The sequence below is a fragment of the Raphanus sativus genome, chromosome 4 (assembly GCF_000801105.2).
Source record: "Raphanus sativus cultivar WK10039 chromosome 4, ASM80110v3, whole genome shotgun sequence".
NCBI lineage: Eukaryota > Viridiplantae > Streptophyta > Magnoliopsida > Brassicales > Brassicaceae > Raphanus > Raphanus sativus.
Window position 1 is genome coordinate 50,214,447 of NC_079514.1, and position 18,611 is coordinate 50,233,057.

General features: G+C 36.3%; 3 protein-coding genes and 2 long non-coding RNA genes across 20 annotated transcripts in view; 3 read left to right on the forward strand and 2 right to left on the reverse strand.

The window, feature by feature from the left end:
• The window catches only part of LOC108854412 (mitochondrial Rho GTPase 2), a 19,546-nt gene extending 16,394 nt beyond the window's left edge, over window positions 1–3,152 (forward strand). For both annotated transcript variants that reach the window (XM_057009401.1, XM_057009400.1), the window contains exons 5-14: window positions 661–912; window positions 1,043–1,111; window positions 1,215–1,270; window positions 1,449–1,530; window positions 1,629–1,840; window positions 1,947–2,016; window positions 2,096–2,208; window positions 2,291–2,441; window positions 2,522–2,708; window positions 2,797–3,152. In XM_057009401.1, the coding sequence (XP_056865381.1) occupies window positions 661–912; window positions 1,043–1,111; window positions 1,215–1,270; window positions 1,449–1,530; window positions 1,629–1,840; window positions 1,947–2,016; window positions 2,096–2,208; window positions 2,291–2,441; window positions 2,522–2,708; window positions 2,797–2,864 (1,260 nt within the window). In that variant the 3' untranslated portion in view covers window positions 2,865–3,152. The remainder of the gene's footprint in view (window positions 1–660; window positions 913–1,042; window positions 1,112–1,214; window positions 1,271–1,448; window positions 1,531–1,628; window positions 1,841–1,946; window positions 2,017–2,095; window positions 2,209–2,290; window positions 2,442–2,521; window positions 2,709–2,796) is intronic.
• A 260-nt stretch (window positions 3,153–3,412) lies between these two features.
• On the forward strand, window positions 3,413–5,212 carry LOC108851293 (chloroplast stem-loop binding protein of 41 kDa a, chloroplastic). The gene is made up of 6 exons (XM_057009415.1): window positions 3,413–3,838; window positions 3,907–4,028; window positions 4,130–4,232; window positions 4,319–4,457; window positions 4,537–4,814; window positions 4,908–5,212. Exons 1-6 carry the CDS (start codon window positions 3,458–3,460, stop codon window positions 5,088–5,090), a joined length of 1,206 nt encoding a protein of 401 aa, XP_056865395.1. The 5' UTR covers window positions 3,413–3,457; the 3' UTR covers window positions 5,091–5,212.
• A 9-nt stretch (window positions 5,213–5,221) lies between these two features.
• On the reverse strand, window positions 5,222–8,888 carry LOC108854413 (RAN GTPase-activating protein 1-like). 9 transcript variants are annotated; one of them, XM_057009408.1, is made up of 6 exons: window positions 8,546–8,887; window positions 8,390–8,451; window positions 8,275–8,313; window positions 7,837–8,139; window positions 7,159–7,327; window positions 5,222–6,984 (listed from the first exon to the last, which is right to left on the reverse strand). In XM_057009408.1, exon 6 carries the CDS (start codon window positions 6,971–6,973, stop codon window positions 5,393–5,395), a length of 1,581 nt encoding a protein of 526 aa, XP_056865388.1. In that variant the 5' UTR covers window positions 6,974–6,984; window positions 7,159–7,327; window positions 7,837–8,139; window positions 8,275–8,313; window positions 8,390–8,451; window positions 8,546–8,887; the 3' UTR covers window positions 5,222–5,392. The 9 variants fall into 9 exon arrangements, with proteins under 9 accessions (XP_056865388.1, XP_056865389.1, XP_056865386.1 ...); XM_057009409.1 differs by lacking the exon at window positions 8,275–8,313; XM_057009406.1 differs by having other exon boundaries at window positions 7,837–7,917; window positions 8,000–8,451.
• Window positions 8,889–9,983: 1,095 nt separating this feature from the next.
• On the forward strand, window positions 9,984–11,117 carry LOC130510784 (uncharacterized). Of its 2 annotated transcripts, none has more exons than XR_008944559.1 (5): window positions 9,984–10,168; window positions 10,294–10,396; window positions 10,472–10,524; window positions 10,636–10,719; window positions 10,826–11,117. It is a non-coding gene; the product is annotated as an uncharacterized LOC130510784 (long non-coding RNA). The 2 variants fall into 2 exon arrangements; XR_008944560.1 differs by having other exon boundaries at window positions 10,636–10,705.
• A 3,522-nt stretch (window positions 11,118–14,639) lies between these two features.
• On the reverse strand, window positions 14,640–16,883 carry LOC108816503 (uncharacterized). 6 transcript variants are annotated; one of them, XR_008944941.1, is made up of 10 exons: window positions 16,376–16,882; window positions 16,210–16,279; window positions 16,022–16,047; window positions 15,834–15,915; window positions 15,689–15,757; window positions 15,402–15,534; window positions 15,186–15,312; window positions 14,997–15,097; window positions 14,843–14,887; window positions 14,640–14,714 (listed from the first exon to the last, which is right to left on the reverse strand). It is a non-coding gene; the product is annotated as an uncharacterized LOC108816503 (long non-coding RNA). The 6 variants fall into 6 exon arrangements; XR_008944939.1 differs by having other exon boundaries at window positions 14,640–14,887; window positions 15,402–15,605; window positions 16,376–16,883; XR_008944940.1 differs by having other exon boundaries at window positions 14,640–14,887; window positions 15,402–15,615; window positions 16,376–16,883.
• Window positions 16,884–18,611: the final 1,728 nt, after the last annotated feature.

The following is an 18,611-nucleotide window of genomic DNA, read 5'->3' on the forward strand; positions in this document are numbered from 1 at the left end:
AAGTTTCTTTATTTATGCATTCACAAACCTTAAGTTTAATAAATGTATTATATGTGTTCTTTCTTAGATCAAAGCGCCAGTGATTGTAATGGGCTGCAAGCTTGATTTACGAGATGAACGCTCTCCTGTCAAACTTGAGGATATTATGGCCCCTATCATGAAGGAAGTACCGAGAGATTGAAACCTGTATTGAGTGTTCTGCAATTAACCCTTATTCAGGTATTCTCTTCTCTCTTCCAAATTTCTTTGTCTTTTGAGATTTGGATCCTATCTTATAGCAAACAGAGAAAATGCCACAGAAAAAGTTCTTTATGTGACTAAACCATGCCCAGAGAGTTTGCATTGAATGCCTCTTAAACATCATGATTATTCTTTCTTTTTCTTTTTCTTTTCCAGGCCCCTGATGTCTTCTACTATGCATTGAAAGCAGTACTTCATCCAACATTTCCTTTGTTTGATCAAGAAAAGCAGTGTTTGAAACCTCGCCTCCGCAGAGCTGTACAAAGAATATTCAACTTTTGCGATCAAGATTTGGATGGTGTCCTTAATGACGCTGAGTTAAATGATTTTTCAGGTTCCCTTTCTCTCTATTACCCACTGCCTATTGCCTTCATGATAATTCCTCTATAAGTCTTTATAAATATTTATGCTGCAAATCAGGTAAACTGTTTTGGCGCCCCACTTGACCCTGTTGAGCTCATGGGAGTTAAGAGAGTTGTACAAGAAAGACAACCAGATGGAGTAACTGATCTTGGTCTTACACTTCCGGGTTTTCTATTTCTTTTTTCACTATTTATCGAGAGAGGTCGCCCTGAGACAGCATGGGCTATCCTACGGAAATTTGGTTACAATGATTCTTTGGAACTCAACACCGAGTTACTACCACTTCCAGCAAAGCATTCTCCTGATCAGGTGTGTGTGTTTTAAATAGTATATAACTACTAGACTATCTCTAAATTGTTCTGTTATTCAAAGGATGTGATAAACTGGCTGGCCTGCTTTTAAGTAATTCTTGCTATCTTTTCCGTTGTTTGACTTGCAGAGCATCGAGCTAACAAATGAAACTATGGACTTTCTGAGGGGATTCTTCCAGTTGTATGACCTTGATAATGTGTGTTTCTCTAAATATCCAACCTTGATTTATGTTGTTCTGTATTTAATCCTCAAGGAGCAGTGATAGTTATTTAATGCTTCTTCGTTTTACTGCTATTTAGGATGGAGCCTTACGGCCAGATGAGCTAGATGATTTGTTTAAAACAGCTCCGGATAGGTAATTTCTGGTGATTACTTTTTGTGTGATTCGTTTCTGATTCTTACCTCTGTAATTTATGTTATTAACTGTTACTTACAATGTTTGTTTAGTTAGATGACCATGTTTTATTTCGAATTTTACTGTTAGTGCTCTCGTATGTGAGTATTTATATTGTTTCCGTCGTTTACGATTTCAGTCCTTGGCTCGAGGCTCCATATAAAGATGCCGCAGAGAAAACACCGAGCGGAAAGTTGACAATCAATGGGTTTCTGTCTGAGGTTTGTATGCTTGCTGTCGTGTTGACACTAATTTAGTACTATCAGATGCAACATTCTTTACCATGACTGATTATACTCTGTTTTATGGTGTTAAGCAGTGGGCTCTAATGACGCTACTAGATCCTCGGAAAACTTTGGCAAACCTGATATATGTCGGATATGGTCACGATCCAGCTTCAACATTTTCTGTTACTAGGAAAAGATCAGTGGATCGAAAGAAGCAGCGAACAGAAAGGAATGTGTTTCAGTGCTTTGTATTTGGCCCTAAGAAATCTGGAAAGTCTGCGATCCTCGATTCTTTCATAGGGAGGTAAACTAGTGTCTAACATTGCTAAGTATCCTGTCTTTTTGCTGGCTTCGATTGTTTATATGTGTTTGCTCATGTTGTATTCTCTAAGCCGTGTTTATAACTCCAGGAAATTTTCGGACAGCTATAAGGCAACAGTGGGTGAACGATATGTAGCAAATGTCGTTGATCAGCCTGGGGTAAGTAGCGATGGTCTGAACTCTTATGTTCCTTGTCACATGTGGATGTTTATAAGTGTTGGTTGCAATTTGGTGTCAGGGATGTAAGAAAACGCTCATTCTGAGGGAAATACCAGAAGACAGAGTGAAAAAGTTTCTGGCGAATAAGGAAGCGTTGGCAGCATGTGATGTTGCTGTGGTTGTATATGACAGGTTAGCTCTCAGAAACTCTTTTGTGCACTTCTTAGGTAGGTGTTGAACTGTTGATGGAGAACTGGGATAATAAATGGTGCAGTTCGGATGTATACTCATGGAGAAAAGCAAGAGAAATGTTGATGGAGGTAGCAAGGAAGGGAGAAGAGAGTGGTTATGGGACACCATGTGTTCTGGTAGCGGCGAAAGATGATTTGGATGCATATCCAATGTCGGTGCAAGAGTCTGATAGGGTAAAGCATCTTAAAAGCATATGATGATGAGTGGTGGATATATATGATGATAATAAACGTATATTGTAAACTGAACACAGGTTTGCATGGAATTGGGAATAGACATACCAGTGTCGGTAAGCATGAAAGATGATGAAAGGAATAGTCTGTTCAGGAAAATAGTGAGTACAGCAGAGAACCCTCACATGAGCGTGCCGGAGACGGAGTCGGGAAGAAGAAGCAAGAATATACGCCAAGTCGTGAATAGCTCACTTCTATTCGTCTCAGGTTCTTTTTTCTTTTCTTTCACAGATATAGAAATAGAATTTCTTCACTTCCTAAAGATAGTAATGATATAATGTTTTGAAATGGGCAGTGGGTACAGCTCTTGGTTTTGCCGGATTGGCAGCGTACCGTGCATATTCCGCAAGGAAGAATGCGTGAAGAGCTAAAAAAAGACATCATAGATGATGATGGTGGTTTCTTCTAAAACAAAGACATCATTATTGATGATGATGATGGTTTCTTCTAAAACAAGACATCATTATCTACTCTGGTTTTTTTTTCCTTAATTCGGGTGTTTGGGGTTTCATTTGATTTGTTCTAATCTTCCACAAGAACCATTGTGAACCTTTTGCTTCTTTATTAACTTTTTTGTATTCCTTATTAGTAGTGTACAATGTATCGTCGGACTGGTTGATGATATATAATACATAACAACCATTTTATTCATTCATTTACTGTAATTGTATTGTATATCAAACAAAGATGGTTAAGATGAAATCATATAAAAGTAAGCTAAACGATGGACGGACCGTTATCTTGTAAGATAGCATGTAGCCCAATCTTAAAAGGTGGTTTAGGATTTAAACCACATAAAAGAAAGAAGCGAAATGAAAATGGACCGACCGTTAGATGTTTTATCTTGTAGAACAATAACAGCCTTACATACTGCTTTGATCATATCCAAATCATATTAAACACGCAAAGACAGAACAGGTCAAAGCAAAGTAGAGCAGAGCAGTGAGGGAACAAGCATGGCAGCTTTATCATCATCCTCTCTGTTTTTCTCATCCAAAACAGCTATTCCGATCAACAATCTCCTTATCCCGCCGTCTCTCCACCGCTTCTCTCTTCCCTCTTCATCTTCTTCCTTGTCCTCTCTCTCTTTTTCTTCTTCTGCTTCTCTCTTCACCACACACTCTCTGAAGAGTTCTCGAAGATCATCTCCTCAGGGATTCACCGTGAAGGCTGAGAAGAAGAATGTGCTTATAGTCAACACCAACAGCGGCGGTCACGCCGTCATTGGCTTTTACTTTGCCAAAGAGCTTCTCTCCGCCGGCCACGCCGTCACCATTATGACTGTCGGAGAAGAATCTTCTGACAAAATGAAGAAAACTCCCTTCAGCCGTTTCTCCGTAAGTTTTTTTTCAGATTCTCCACACTTTTGAATTCTCTCAAGTTTCCTAAATAATCTGCCTTACAGGAAATTGTAAGCGGCGGAGGAAAGACGGTGTGGGGAAACCCAGCCGATGTTGCGACTGTGGTCGGAGGTGAAACATTCGACGTTGTTCTTGACAACAATGGCAAGGATTTGGATACTGTCAGGTCTGCTCATCTTTACTATAATAAGTGATATGCCTTTTTTCAGAATTTACTGAGATCATAAATATAAACATGTCCTTTTGGGATTTGTTGTCGGAATACAGGCCAGTGGTGGATTGGGCTAAAAGCTCAGGCGTGAAGCAGTTCTTGTTTATAAGCAGCGCAGGGATCTACAAGTCCACCGAAGAACCTCCTCACGTTGAAGGGGTAACTAATCATCATAATAAGCATTTTACACTTAATCAATGCAGTGCTCACCATTTACTTAATTATAATGTTCCAAATGTGTGCAGGACGCAGTGAAAGCCGACGCAGGTCATGTTGGAGTGGAGAAGTACTTAGCTGAAACTTTTGCCAACTGGGCCTCCTTTCGACCACAGTACATGATCGGCTCTGGCAACAACAAAGACTGCGAAGAATGGTTCTTCGACAGTAAGTAATAGTGTACCACCCCCCTACAATTTTAAACAAAAAAGCAAGTGTAATGATCAAATTGTGTGTTTCACCACAGGGATTGTGAGGGATAGACCAGTGCCAATCCCCGGATCAGGATTGCAGCTAACCAACATATCTCACGTGAGAGACTTGTCTTCCATGCTCACTTCAGCTGTGTCCAACCCTGAGGCTGCCTCCTGCAACATCTTCAACTGCGTTAGTGACAGAGCCGTCACTCTTGACGGTATGGCCAAGCTCTGTGCTGCTGCTGCTGGCAAAACCGTTGAGATCGTGCATTACGACCCTAAAGCCATTGGGGTTGACGCCAAGAAGGCTTTTCCATTCCGAAACATGGTAAAAACCCCAACTAGAAAAAAATGGCTTTTCTCCTCCCTCCCTCCATCTCGTTGATTAGTTTTTATATAACTTTTTGTCATCATTTGATAGCATTTCTACGCGGAACCAAGAGCAGCAAAGGATATATTAGGGTGGGAAAGTAAAACGAATCTACCAGAAGATCTCAAGGAGAGATATGAGGAGTATGTTAAGATTGGCAGAGACAAGAAGGAGATGAAGTTTGAATTAGATGACAAGATACTCGAAGCCCTCAAAACTCCAGTCGCCGCTTAATCATATATACTATCTTCCTCTGTAAGCTACCCCCATATGTACTCTCTTTTTTTTTCCCTCGGTTCATATGAGATGATGAACATGATTTCAGCTAAAAAGACCATTTAAATTCATAACCAAAAGACCAACAATAACAACACTTCTAGTTAACTTGAAGATAAAAGGTTTCATGTTTCAAGGGAATAGAACTTAAGACGTCTTAGATCCTCCTCCTTACATTCATACGTAAATAGAGAAATGGATAAAACTGAAACCTACCTACATAGAAAACAAAGAGCATCACTTCATGTCACCTCTTCCTCCTATTCCTCCTCTTGCTTGATTTTCAGACCTCCGAGCTTTGCTTCCAGTTCACTGTCTTCTTCTTCGCCTTCATCTTCTTCAAAATCTTCTCCATCAGGGTCATTATCATCCAAAAGACCAAGCTTGTCCGGGGAGTCCTTAAACATGTCATTCACCTCGTCCACACCTTCCTCAGATATGAAGTTTCCATTAATATTCAGAAGCTTGAAACTCTGTTTCTTCAAAACAGTTTGCGCCAAGGCTCTTGCCCCAGCTCTTCTCATCATATTGGTGCTCATGTCAACTTCAGCCAACTGTTGATGACCTCCTTCATCAAGCGCCTTTGCGATTAAGACAGTCCCTTCGTCCTTGAGCTCATTCTCAGATAAATTCAGCTTCCAAAGACACTGTTTAGAGGCGATGCAATCTGCCAATTTACCAGTGGATTCGACAGTAATATCATTCCCAGCCAATTCAAGAACTCGAAGAGAAGGAGCAGAGTTGATCAGAGCTTCGGAAAGCGCCTCTGTTCCCTCATCCTCCAAGTTCAAATAACTCATATAGATCTCAGTCAACTCACTCAACACCGACAAAGTCTTTCCCAGAGCAATCCCACCTTCCACTCCAAACATATTGTCACGGAGATCAAGCTTCTTCAACCGTCTACAAGACTCAAGCCCTTCAGCAAGCGCAACACCACCTTCCGAACCAATCCTCGTAGAAGAACACCTGAAATCTTCCAAACAAGGACAGTTGTTCACAATCTCAGCAATGGCAACGGCTCCTTCGTCTCCAGTCATGTTGTTATGAAACTGAAGAACCCTGATTTTGGCAGTAGAAGGAAGCAGCTCGCGAACGGCTCTCGCAGCGTCCTCGGAGATGCCGTCGTTCATCAGATAAAGCTCCTCCAAGTCACGCTGAGACTTGATGAGAGAAGCAAACGCTCGGATCCCTTTCTCACCCAATGCGTTGTCGGATAGATCCAAATACCTAAGCTTGGATCCTTCCAAGGCAGACGAAAACATGTTCATCACTTCGATTGCTTCCGCCTCTGGTCTTCCCGCCACGAAATCGGAGAGATCAACTTCAGTGAGCTGATGCTTGATGGAAGACAGAACGGTAACAGCAATTTTGGCTGCTTCGGAGCCGAAGCTCCGGTTCGTAAAACGGATCTTGGTGTAAGAGTTATTAGTTGGATCAGCCAAAGGCCTTAGAAGCTCGCGCGCCTCCGCTTCATCGATGAAGGCTCTACGTCCACCTGATAAATCAAACAATCTACCCTTCGGACCACGTTTGATGGCTTCGAGCATAAGCTTGCTGGATTCTTTGGCGTAGATCTGAACAGCAGATGTGCCGTCGTCGCCATCGGGCTGGTTCTGGAAGTGTTTGTTGGCAGAGGAGAAAGCGAGGTCTTCGATGCGGTTGGCGTCTTGCTCGGCCTGTTGAGGAGTCAGAAGACCGTACTTACGGGAGAAGATGGAAGGTGTTGATAAGTTGTTGGTCATGCGTTCCACGAGCATCAGGCGTGTGCTCTTACTCGGTGGCCACATCTTCACTGTTATAACCGTTGGTGTAGTGGTTTTAACTGAACGATGATCCATACTTGTTGCTTCTGTGCAAAAGGAAACAAAGATTATTCTAAATCTGATATTTAATATTTAAAAAAAGTTCTAACCAATTCATACCGGACTGGAGAGGAGGGAGATGCGATATAATAAGGATGATAAAATCAGAACAGGACGAAGAAAAGTAAGAGAAATCCCAATTCAAAGGGTTTCTCACTCACCTTATCTGCTCTAGTTTCCTGATGAAGGCTGCGAATCGGAGAAGGAGGAGTGTTTTTATTCTTTTTTAAATTTGATCAGAGGAGAAGCGTAAATATTAAGCAGAAACAAAGAGAGAGAATCATTGAGACGCGTGCCTGCGTGCGTGCTTTGGAGGCAATCAATCATCCCCTTTTCAAATTTCAAAATAAAAACAATAATCAAGTGAGGGCCAATCTATATGAATCTTAGAGCATCCTCATTAGTGAATCTCCTTTTGGGGTTCATAAGAATTTTTTAATATATTTTGATGGGATCATGAATAGTAATAAACCTCTGTCTATTGTGCTTTTGCATTGGTGAACCTGAAAAAGAGTTCTTAAGAATAAAAGTAACAACAAACTAATCAACAATGTTTTTACAAGCACCACAAACCTAGAACTAATTCCATAAGTAACAAAACCTGAATTTATGTTTCAAAGAAATAACAAAGGCGAGCTAGAGGTTAGTGTACAAAAGGCATGGCTACTGGAGAATAGGAAAAAACATTGAACAACAACACATGAAGTGAGTACAATTTTGATCACTTTCGAAGAGGTTTAAGGCAGAGCATCACCATAATAATCACAAAACTCTGTTTTCACTACAGACAAACAAGTCAGCTATTATATGACGTAAAGAAGAATAAGGAATGCTTTGACCTTGAGCTTCAGCTACAATGGCCTTCCAATTCTCAGACCAAAGTCTACATATATTATTATGCTACTTGCTGCTGTTTGTAGCTGAAGCTACCAATTCTCAAACAAGTCAGATAAACACAGAAGCTACCAATGAGATGCCACAGTAAATAATATGAATATTCACCTTTCTGTTTTCTTGCCTGCATGAAACGTGAAATCAACTGCAATACTCTCTCGCACTGAAGAACGAGAACCCCATTAACAACAAACTCTCCAACTGAATCCGGCAAATCAAGGCCACTAAACTCGAACCCTTGGAATGCACTAGGTAAGGAAAGCATAATATGGACAAATACATACACACCAATTAAGAAAATTGAAAACACAGTGAAGTTGGCATAATAAAACCAATCTCAAGCACACAAACTCACAACTCCTATAAAGACATGAAACATTTACCTATCCAAACTCACAAACTGAGATTGACCGACCACGAAACTGTGATGATGCATTAATTTTAATCAAACAAAAAGAAGTTTCAATCTTTCTAAATAAGAATCGGTTGTAAGGTAACCTTGATGACGCTCTTGAGGTGCTTGACGAGCTCCGAGTCTGGTGTGGGTTCATGAGAGTGGTCTAAGTTCGATTCCAAACAACAACAGATTAGACTCTCTCTCCAAAAGCAGTCAAATTGAATCTCACTATAGAGTTTGGAGGTGGGATGATTTACCGGAAGGATTGAAGAGAGCGGAATGGTCGACGGATATTGTTGTTCCGACGGCGGTGGCGGTGGGACCTGACTCATCGACGGTGCTACTACTCGCCGAGGAAGGTGGATCTGGGGATGGGGAAAACGGTGAAAAGGAGAGTTTTGAGAAGAAGGGAGGAGTTTTAGGAGATGATGTTTGTGACGAAAGGAGAAGGCAGTGAACGATTGACGCGTGGTATGAACCCGTTTCAACAAGTTCATCCATAAGGATCGGTTCAACGAATTAAAGCCATTTTTTATTTTTTTAAATCAATTCGGGCGTATGAACTTGAGCCCGTGAACCCCGTTACATCCTCTAATGGGGATGCTCTTAGGGTTCACTCAAAGCCCACTAATAATAATAATTGCCCTTTATTTATTAATCCGGGCCTTCTTTCTAATGCCCATTTATCTGGTTGCTTGCTTAAAGCGACGGCCATGCATTCATTTCAGATAACAGATACAGACCGTAAATTGTCCAGGTCTGTTGATCTTGTGTTGTGGTCGCTACCGTACGAGTGTCCGATTCAATAATTTATATTTATGTATATGCAAACACTGTCTAGAATTGCTAATTAATATAATATACTCCTTCCATTCCCGAAAATAAGATTTTCTAGATTTTATTTTTGTTCCACAAAGATAGATTTTCTATATTTTTAAGGTACTTTTATATATTTTTGAGAAGCATCAATTGTAAATATTTGAATTGATTTAAATTTGATTGGTAGATAGTTATGGGAAAGTGTATAGAAAAATAAATAGTAAACTAAAATGTAAATAATTATTAAATTATTAATAAACGTGAAAACTCTAAAAAATCTTACTTTCAGGAACGGAGGGAGTAGATTCTAATCGACTTAACTATGCTTTTTAATCTCCTCCAACTAATCTTATCAGCGTGCTCTTTTAACCTTCCTCCTCGCACATTCTGTACAGCAGCTCGGTTGCATTTCACAACCCGAGTATGCTCTGTTGTGTACTAGGCATGCGGTTTGTAATTCGGTTTGGTTAAGGTTTTTAATTCGGTTCAGTTTGGTAGGGTTTTGAAAAATAATTCGATTTTCGGTCCGGTTTGGTTCGGTTTTCATTTTTCAAAAAAAAATTAACCGAAAACCAAAACAAAACGGTTATTTTCGAAAATATAATTGAAAACCGAAAATAACCGATAACTGAACCAAACCAAAATTTAATTCGGTTAATTTCAGAATAATTTTCAAATTTTCGGTTAACCAAAAACCGACGGTTCGAACTCGCAGGGCTACTGTGTACTCACTAAATAAAGTTGATACGGATTTACCATACTAATAAAAAATTTGCATGATCAATATACATTTATATGTTTTCCCATTTTAGGTTAACTCACTAGTCACTGTACATATCTATATTATTAAAATAAAAATACTCATATAAAATCTAAACTATTAAAACTGAAGTACAAATAGTAATTAAGGCTGAGTTTTCCTCAATAATTACAATAGAATGCCATTAGAATTAAAACACTGTCGTATCACCTCCTTACTAAACGTGCTTAAACCTGCGACTTTGCCCAAAATGATAACGGCGGCTTTCTTCGAGCTCTCCCCAGCTATAACACCAGCCTATGTAATCTCTCTCTCTCTCTCTCTCTCTCTCTCTCTCTCTCTCTCTCTCTCTCTCTCTCTCTCTCTCTGTTTTTGTCTCTGAAATCGCAAAGTTGATTTATTAGTCTGTGATTTGGGGTTTTGAAGATGATCCAAAGCAGATGGAGATCCAAAGCAGCTGGAGATCCTTATTGTACTTTGTTTGTGGGTCGCATCTCCTCTGATCTGGATCGAGGAGACTCTTCGTGAGGTAGGATTATGTGTTGTTTACGTGGAGTTACACTCTTTCGTTGTTCGAGTGATGACAAAGGTTTTTTCTTTACAGGTTATGAGTAAATACGGAAAAATTTAAGAGCTTGCGGTTGGTCAGACACATTGGTAAAGGCTTTGCAATTGCTTTGCTTTACGATCTTATTTATGTTGGTTTGTACACATGTTGTCTTAGCATAATTGTGTTGATTATACATTATGTTATTACGTTTTGTTTAGTGAGGGTGCTTTACGAGGATATGCTTTTGTGGAGTATGAGATCGAGAAGGAGATGCGACGTGCTTACGAGGTACTACAGTGACGGTAACTTTTTTTTGTTCTTTAAAGCTGTTTGAAATATATATTTTCTATTTTAACAGTGGAGTTTAGTTGTCGGATAGAAATATTATTTTGTTGCGGTTTTTTACAGGGTGCTCATCATTCATTTATTGATAGTCGAGAGATTGTTGTTGATTATAATATGCAGCAATTGATGCCTGGATGGATGATTAGGTGAGTTCCATTCTCTTACTATCCCCTAAGAGCTAAATCTTCATCATCCCTTAGATTAATCTTTTCTCTTCTTCTCTCGAAAAAGGAAGTGGACTTGGTGCAGACTATAATTGTTATGAACCTTCAAAATCATGTTTAACTGTGCATATTATGTCTGTTATAATATTAGACGGCTGATTCCTTATAAAGATTTGAAAAAGCTTGGGATCCAGCTTTCACCAGAGGGAAGATACATGTCACGTACTCAGGTCTACTACCATTTCTTTATCTTGATTAATATTTTATCTCTGGATCATATATATATTCTGGATGTTTTTATATACATTAAAATTAAAAATAATTAATATATATAAGTATATAAGTTTTTTTCGGATACATTTTGATATCTAAAATATTTTGGTTCGAATTGGTTATTGTTTCAGTTATCTAAATATCAACATTTCGAAAAATTTGGATATTTAATCAATTTTGGTTCGGTTTGGTATTACTTTTTCAGATCGTGATCGGTTCGATTCTTCAGTTTGAATTTTTTATCCAGTTTTGATATTGACATGAAAAATAAATAATAATATTTTTTTGAAATATACACCCGCACGGACGTGCGGGTCAAAATCTAGTATATATTAGTTTTCGGTGTTATTTAAAATGGATGCGAGTGAAAATTAAATTTTACTTTCTATTTAATGCTTGTCTTTTTGTTTCATTAATGCATTTTCCTAAAATGAAGTACAATAAATTAACTGTCATTTATTTCAGAAATACTTTCTATAATCTATCTAAACATTAAATTATATTTAATCAATGCAAAAAATGTTAAAAATGTCTATTATTATGGGTTAGTTATCATAATTTTGGTATAATTAACTAAGTCAAAAAATACAAGAAAATGCTATAAAATACATAATATAAAACACATAATGTAAATGCTATATTGAATTTTATATCATATAAAACAAATATAATCATAGATAACAACTTTATTTTACATTAAAATTTTGATCCATAAAAATACATTCGCACGAACATATGGGTCATATTTTAAAAATATAGATGATACAATTGGCAGAGCAAAAATAATATTTATTATTAATTATAAAATTATTTTTTAAATGCTAAAAGTTATTTAATACAGATAATTTTAAAATATATTTTTAAATTTATATAAGATAAATATATATTTAAAAAATACATGCATGAGTGATAATTCAATTGATGGTTTATTTTGTTTTACTTTGCAATTTTGTTTCCAATATTTCATATTTTACAAATTTTTGGAAGTGTATTAATTTTTTCCTATAAATATTATACCTAATTTATAAACATAGTATAGCATTCTAACTCATATTCTATTTCATATTGTCAAATTCAAAAAAAAAGATAAATTTCTATATAAACTTACATAACTCTAATATAGTATTGTAATTATATATATAACTCTAATTATATATGCTGGACTGTTTGTACAATACTAAACATCAACTACATAATATAATATTTCTTTATATTTAAAATTTATAACTATAGTTTTTAGACATCATATACAATTCTGTAATTACATGTATATGTTTAATTTATTTATATGATATTGAATATTCGTCGTACAAAAGATGGTTAAAGACACAAAAAATATTACTTGCTGAATATAATAAGATCAAATATTATAAATACATCAGTAAAAAACAAAAACTGAAATTCAAATCTGTGTTGATGCGCGGATCCAGGTCTAATATATATATGTATGTAAATAACAACTAATGGTCATGGTAAAATCAAAAACAAAAATAATAATTATAATAACCCGGTAGACTGTGGTTCCCCGTCCATTGCTACATATACTTTTGTATTAGAAGCCACAAATGGAAGAAAAAAAACTGAAAAAGTCCATGTTACTGTGAATTTCGAAAAAAAAAATGAATATGTGGGGACTTTTTATACGTGCGTGTGCTTAGATCTTAAAAGCTTGCAATTAAGTTAGTAATCCATACTTAAAACCTCTCTCTACAAATTTGCTCTGCCTTTTCTCTAGAGACATCAGACGCGATTAACGTTTCCGGCCGGCGGATAGGCTCTAATAGCCACCGCCGGTCCGGTCTTCTTCCTTCCCTCTTTATTTTTCGCTTTGTATATAGTAGGGAGTGATCTATGGTTATCCTCCCAATTTTGTTTTGATCGGTTTTTTGATTCCGGGTGGTGGGGCTCCTTAAGCTCCGTCGACGTCGGCTTTGACTCCGGGGAGTGGAGGCGTTACTCAGCCTCACGCCGCCGGCTTTTTGGTGTTCTCAATCCTTCTAATCGGGTGTGATTTTCGGAGTGTTCCGATTGTGAGATTTGGTTCTGTCGGATGAGATCTCAAGTTCATCGATGTTCGCTCTCCGACGGACTGAAGACGGTTTTCGTATGTGGTGGATTCCGGTTCAGGAGGAGATCTCGACATAGCTTCGATTGATGCTCTCTTTGGACAGAGCAAGGATGATGAAGTGTTCGCGGCGTTGATGCATGGTCTTGGAGTGGCTCGGTGAGATGTCGTGCAGTTTTCCAGCGTTTCTCGAGGTTTCCTCCGGTGGAAGCTAAACGGTGATGATGGCTTGACAAGATGACGCGTGTCCCTCATTGGTGAGGCGTCAACACGTGTCCCTCGCGTACAAATCTCCCGACGTGGTCAAGCGGCGTCAAATTAGGGTTTCAAAATTAGTGGGCTTTCGGTCCATATGTTGTATTTGCCCAGTTGTATTTATGGGCCTTAGTGTTGTAATATCGTTGTTGGGTTTTAACCCTTATTGGGCTTCGGCCGTTATTAATATTAATCTTTTAGATGGCAAAAAAAAAAAAAAAAGATCTTAAAAGCTTGCATATGTGCAAGATTTCCCGAAAATGATCAATGATCATGCGAATAATTATGAATTTCTTAGGATTTTATTAGATATGTTCAAATTTATCAAGCGTGAAGATTTGGCTTTAGCTTACTTACCTACTTTATAATTATATAAGCTTTTGTTCTTTGTAGAAAATTTATTTACATATTTTAGTGCATGTCTTGGAAAGACGCTCGAAGTATGCATAATACACGAACCTTTTATTTATATAAACTACATGTTAAAAATTAAATTAACAGTTAAGTTAGTTCTATATCCTAAAATCTAGATAGCTACGCATATTTCACATACATATATTCTACTAGGGTAAACCCGCCCTACGGGCGGGATAGTAAATTTAAAATAATATCGAAATATCTTATATTTGATTGAGCATTTGTAAATATAAATAGTTGGATTGACATTTGTGTTTAAATTCTAGAGGGTTTTAGTTATATCATTTGTGAACCATTATTTCTATGTCATGTTAAAATAGTTAAGTAGAATGTCAGAATATTGAGCGTGAGAACCGTAAGATGACAAATTCATCAATAATTTTATGCCAAGTATTTTGAAGACATCAAATTGATTTTCTTGGGGGAATTTAGTAACCATTTTAGAATAGCTTTGTCAATATATTGTTAACAAAATTTGAAAAAAAAAAAAGTTAACAAAAACAATCAATAAATATGTCAAACATAGAAAAACCTAAGAGAAAAAACCTCTTTCTAGTGAGCTCCAGACTGGCATGTATTCGAACGGGGTTAATAAGCTTTTGGCATATCCAGGTTTTTTTATACATTTTTCATGCATTAATAACCGTGTTACTAAGATCAATGTATCAAATTCTCATGAAACTAATACAATAACACCTCCAAAGATCTTCAAAGTATTTAATGGTATGAACTGAATGTTAAAGCTACAGGTGTGACACACCATATTCCTCAAGTTCCTCTGCCAATAAAAAAAACCATAAAAAAAAAACAACTATGTTTGATGAATTTGAGATATGAAAGAAAAATTGAATTCCAGATTATATCTTCTCAAATTTCAACGCACTGCAACAGCAATACCGGTCTTACAAAATTTTCGAATGCAGATCAACCTAATCAGCTGACCTTCTGACCCTGCAACATTAATATATTACCCAGCACACTTAGAGCACTGTTTGACCCAAGAAACAAAAAGTACCTACCATGTATTTATATAATCAATCTATATGCAAGGAAATTGTACCTTTACCAAACGGTTGTCATATTTATCTTGATTTCCAACGAAGAAGACATGAGGGCAAGTTTCAATCACTAAAGGCTCTCCATCGGTGAAAGGATAACAACCTACAAAGAAGTGAATCAAACCAATAGACTCAAAAATGGAACTTTGTTCTAAATGTATATTTTGCAAGGGGGGGAGGTGAATTCTCACTGATTGTATTAGGTGCAGCGGGAGCAAGATGTCTCCACCTCAGTCTTCTTTCGGCAAATCAAGCTTGCTTTTCGCCTCTGAGTACTTGTCAAGGTCATTGATGTTCTTACCATAAGTTCCAAGAAATCTGCAAAAAGTGTTAAAACCCCAACAGTTTTTAGCTAAAAAAACAAACTACAGTTAAAAGATTGTGTCCTTTATGTACAGTAATTATACCTGATATCGTCCACATCAAATGAATGAGGATTTCTACATGATCTGAAGGTGTTATAAGGTGCTGATCGAGGGAAAAGTCAACTGACCGGTGGCTGTAGGAAAAAAACGGCCTTAAGATAATTTACTTGCAAACCTGTTGAGGTAATGCAAAGTTACTGGATCATTCACGCCTGAAATTATATCTACTGAAACTCCTGCATCTATCTAAAACAATCTATAAACAAAACAAAATTTGAACTTTCCTCAGTAGAATTGATAAGGCACAGGTGGATGTGGTTTTAACTCACTTGGTTTAACGTGATATCAAGCTCTTTGATGGGCTCATACAGTAATGACTGATCTTTGGAGGACATGTTCTGCACAAATCAACCATTAACGATCATAAAAAACGGACAACTGAAGATGTATATCAGCAGGGAAAGTTATCAGAACCTGTCCGGATAACAGTTTACTGGTGAATTCAACAAAGTTGCAGCAATTACCACATGAACTATCTGTGCTGCAAGGCCTAGATCTTATTCATACCAACATAAGTCATATTAGGATTAAGTTCATAAACGCTATCATCACCTGGGTACATGTTTGTTAGAATTAAACAAAGTAGGTGTCCAGTAACTTACTCTAAAGCAGAGGAAGGCTTGTCTTTCTGCTCATACAAAACAACCACGTACATTCGAAGCCCACATTGTGTTCCAGAACATACAAAAGAGTATAAATCAAATTATTATGTCAGAAATCAAACTATTTGATACAGAAACTGTTGCAGTATGTTTTAGTGATGTTGTAGTGTAGAAAAAGAAAAAAATACCTTTGGTGAGAATATCAATAACTCCACTGAACTTTAAATACTTTCTGCAAGAGTCTTTCTCCTGATTCACCTAGAAACAAAAACAAAAAGTATATAAAAAACTAAAAGAAACAGAGCTTTAAGGTCAACTCATTGTCTTCTTCGTTCTCTTTTGCAAAGTGTTTACTTTTTCAGGTTACGGTTGTGGAAATCAATCGCCACCTCCAAAGCTACCTTACTCCTCCGGCGGAAACAATCCGTTGTACGATCATCAACTTCCTCTTCTTATGATGTGCCCTACGATGAACCAAAGCCACCATCCTCATCCGCGCCACCGTCTGCTCCATCCTACGGCAAACTGGCTCCTTCTTCTCTGCACACTCTCCAATTTATAGGCTTGAGGTGGTTTTCGATCCGCATGGAATGGGAAGGGAGACAGAGAGTTGGAGATTGTGAATGTTGAACGATAAGGGAGGCTAAGAGTTGAGAAAATATATCGTCTGTTTGCAGATTAAAATCAGCAAGAAGACGGCAAAGTAATCTGCTAAACCCAATTGTGACGGCCCAACAACGAAACACAGCTATTAAAACCCACGAAACAACAGTTAAATGAAACGTAGATATAAAATGCGTTTAGACACGTGTCGACACCTGATGAACCCATTTAGTGACGTGGCAAGAGGAGAAGGGAGTCCCCTTTTCTTTATAGTATTAGATTTTGCCGTTCTTTTATTGTTTACTTGCAACACAGTTTCCACATTTGGAGCAATGATATTTTTTTTTTGGTCAAACTGAAATTTCATCTATCTTATTAAAACAGAAACATTACAACTTCTTCTAGGTGGATTTTTAAATTGGACATCACATTATTATTCATACCTTAACCTTTCATTTAAATATTTCCTTAAATAACTATATATCAACCAACTATGTGACATCTTACACTCGATGTATAATAATTTAACTCTATTGACACTATACATTATATTATACATCTATTCGTAAACAAAAAAAAAAATCCATTCTTTTTATTATTATACATCGAATGCGAGTACAAATTTAAAATTTGTTCGTAAACAACTATAATTTTTATACATTATATTATACATCTGTTCGTAAACAACTATAATTTTTGCATACATTATACATTATATCATACTTCTGGACATTATATTATACATCTATTCGTAAACAACTATATTTTTTTATACATTATATTATACTTGTGGACATTGTATTATACATCTATTCGTAAACAGCTACAATTTTTTGCATTATATTATACATCCTCTTTAGTCGACTGGGAGTCATTAACAAGTCATTAGCCAGTTATTGATTAATATTTAGATTTTAAATTGCTGGATATAGATATCAGAATATATATATTTCTTGATACTCAAATAATATAAGTATAACATAGAACATTCTATAATTTAAAGGGACGGATTTGCCTTAGATATGCAATAACTAGAATATATTTCCGTATCTATATAGCAAAGAAAAGGACAATAAGATATAACATCTTTCATTTTTTCCTGTACAATTGTTGTTACGGCTTATTAATTACATATCAAAACATGGATATTTACAATAAAATTTTACTTTATGAGCCATAATATTTATATTGTGAATAAGTATAAAACAGAAACATTGTAAGCATTTAACTTTATAAAAAAACACATTAGTCATTTTCTTATTGAACTTTTTACATATATATTCAAAATACTATTTTATTAATAAAAACAAATTGAAACTATTTTTTGGATTAGTACAGTTTCGTTTAAATTATTTAACCAAATATAAAACATTTATATATCAGCACGGTTAATCTTTGTTGGTTTTTTGCATAAATATTTTTATTTGTCTATTGTATAAATTATAACTATTTTATTAATATCCTAAGAAAGACTTCAGTTATGTTAGTCTAAATTTTATTGGTTAATATTTAGATTATTGTTTTCACCTTTACATCTATACTACGAAGCAGAGAAACTCACAATTATATTAAACTACACAGTATTGAATTGGACATACTCAAAATTATTTAAAACTACACAATATAAAATTAGACAAACTCCAAATTATATTAACTACTATAGAATATGGATTATATGTTAAAACAAAAATAGAATCCGCGCGGTCGCGCAGGTCATTATCTAGTTGCAACTTAAAAGAAGCTTACACCCCAGTAGCTGATAACTTTCAAAATGATATATAACAGATATAACCAATGCAAATGATAACTTTCAAAAAAAATAAAGAATTGAGCAAATGATTACCGAAAGGGATAGATTTATAAAAGTTTAGTTAATGCGCAAGGTAGGCGTGACTGCCTTATTGGTCGTATGATTTACTATTTTTTATCACGATAGATTAATATATATTATATATATAAACGTGGGTGATGGGTTAACATCAATCAA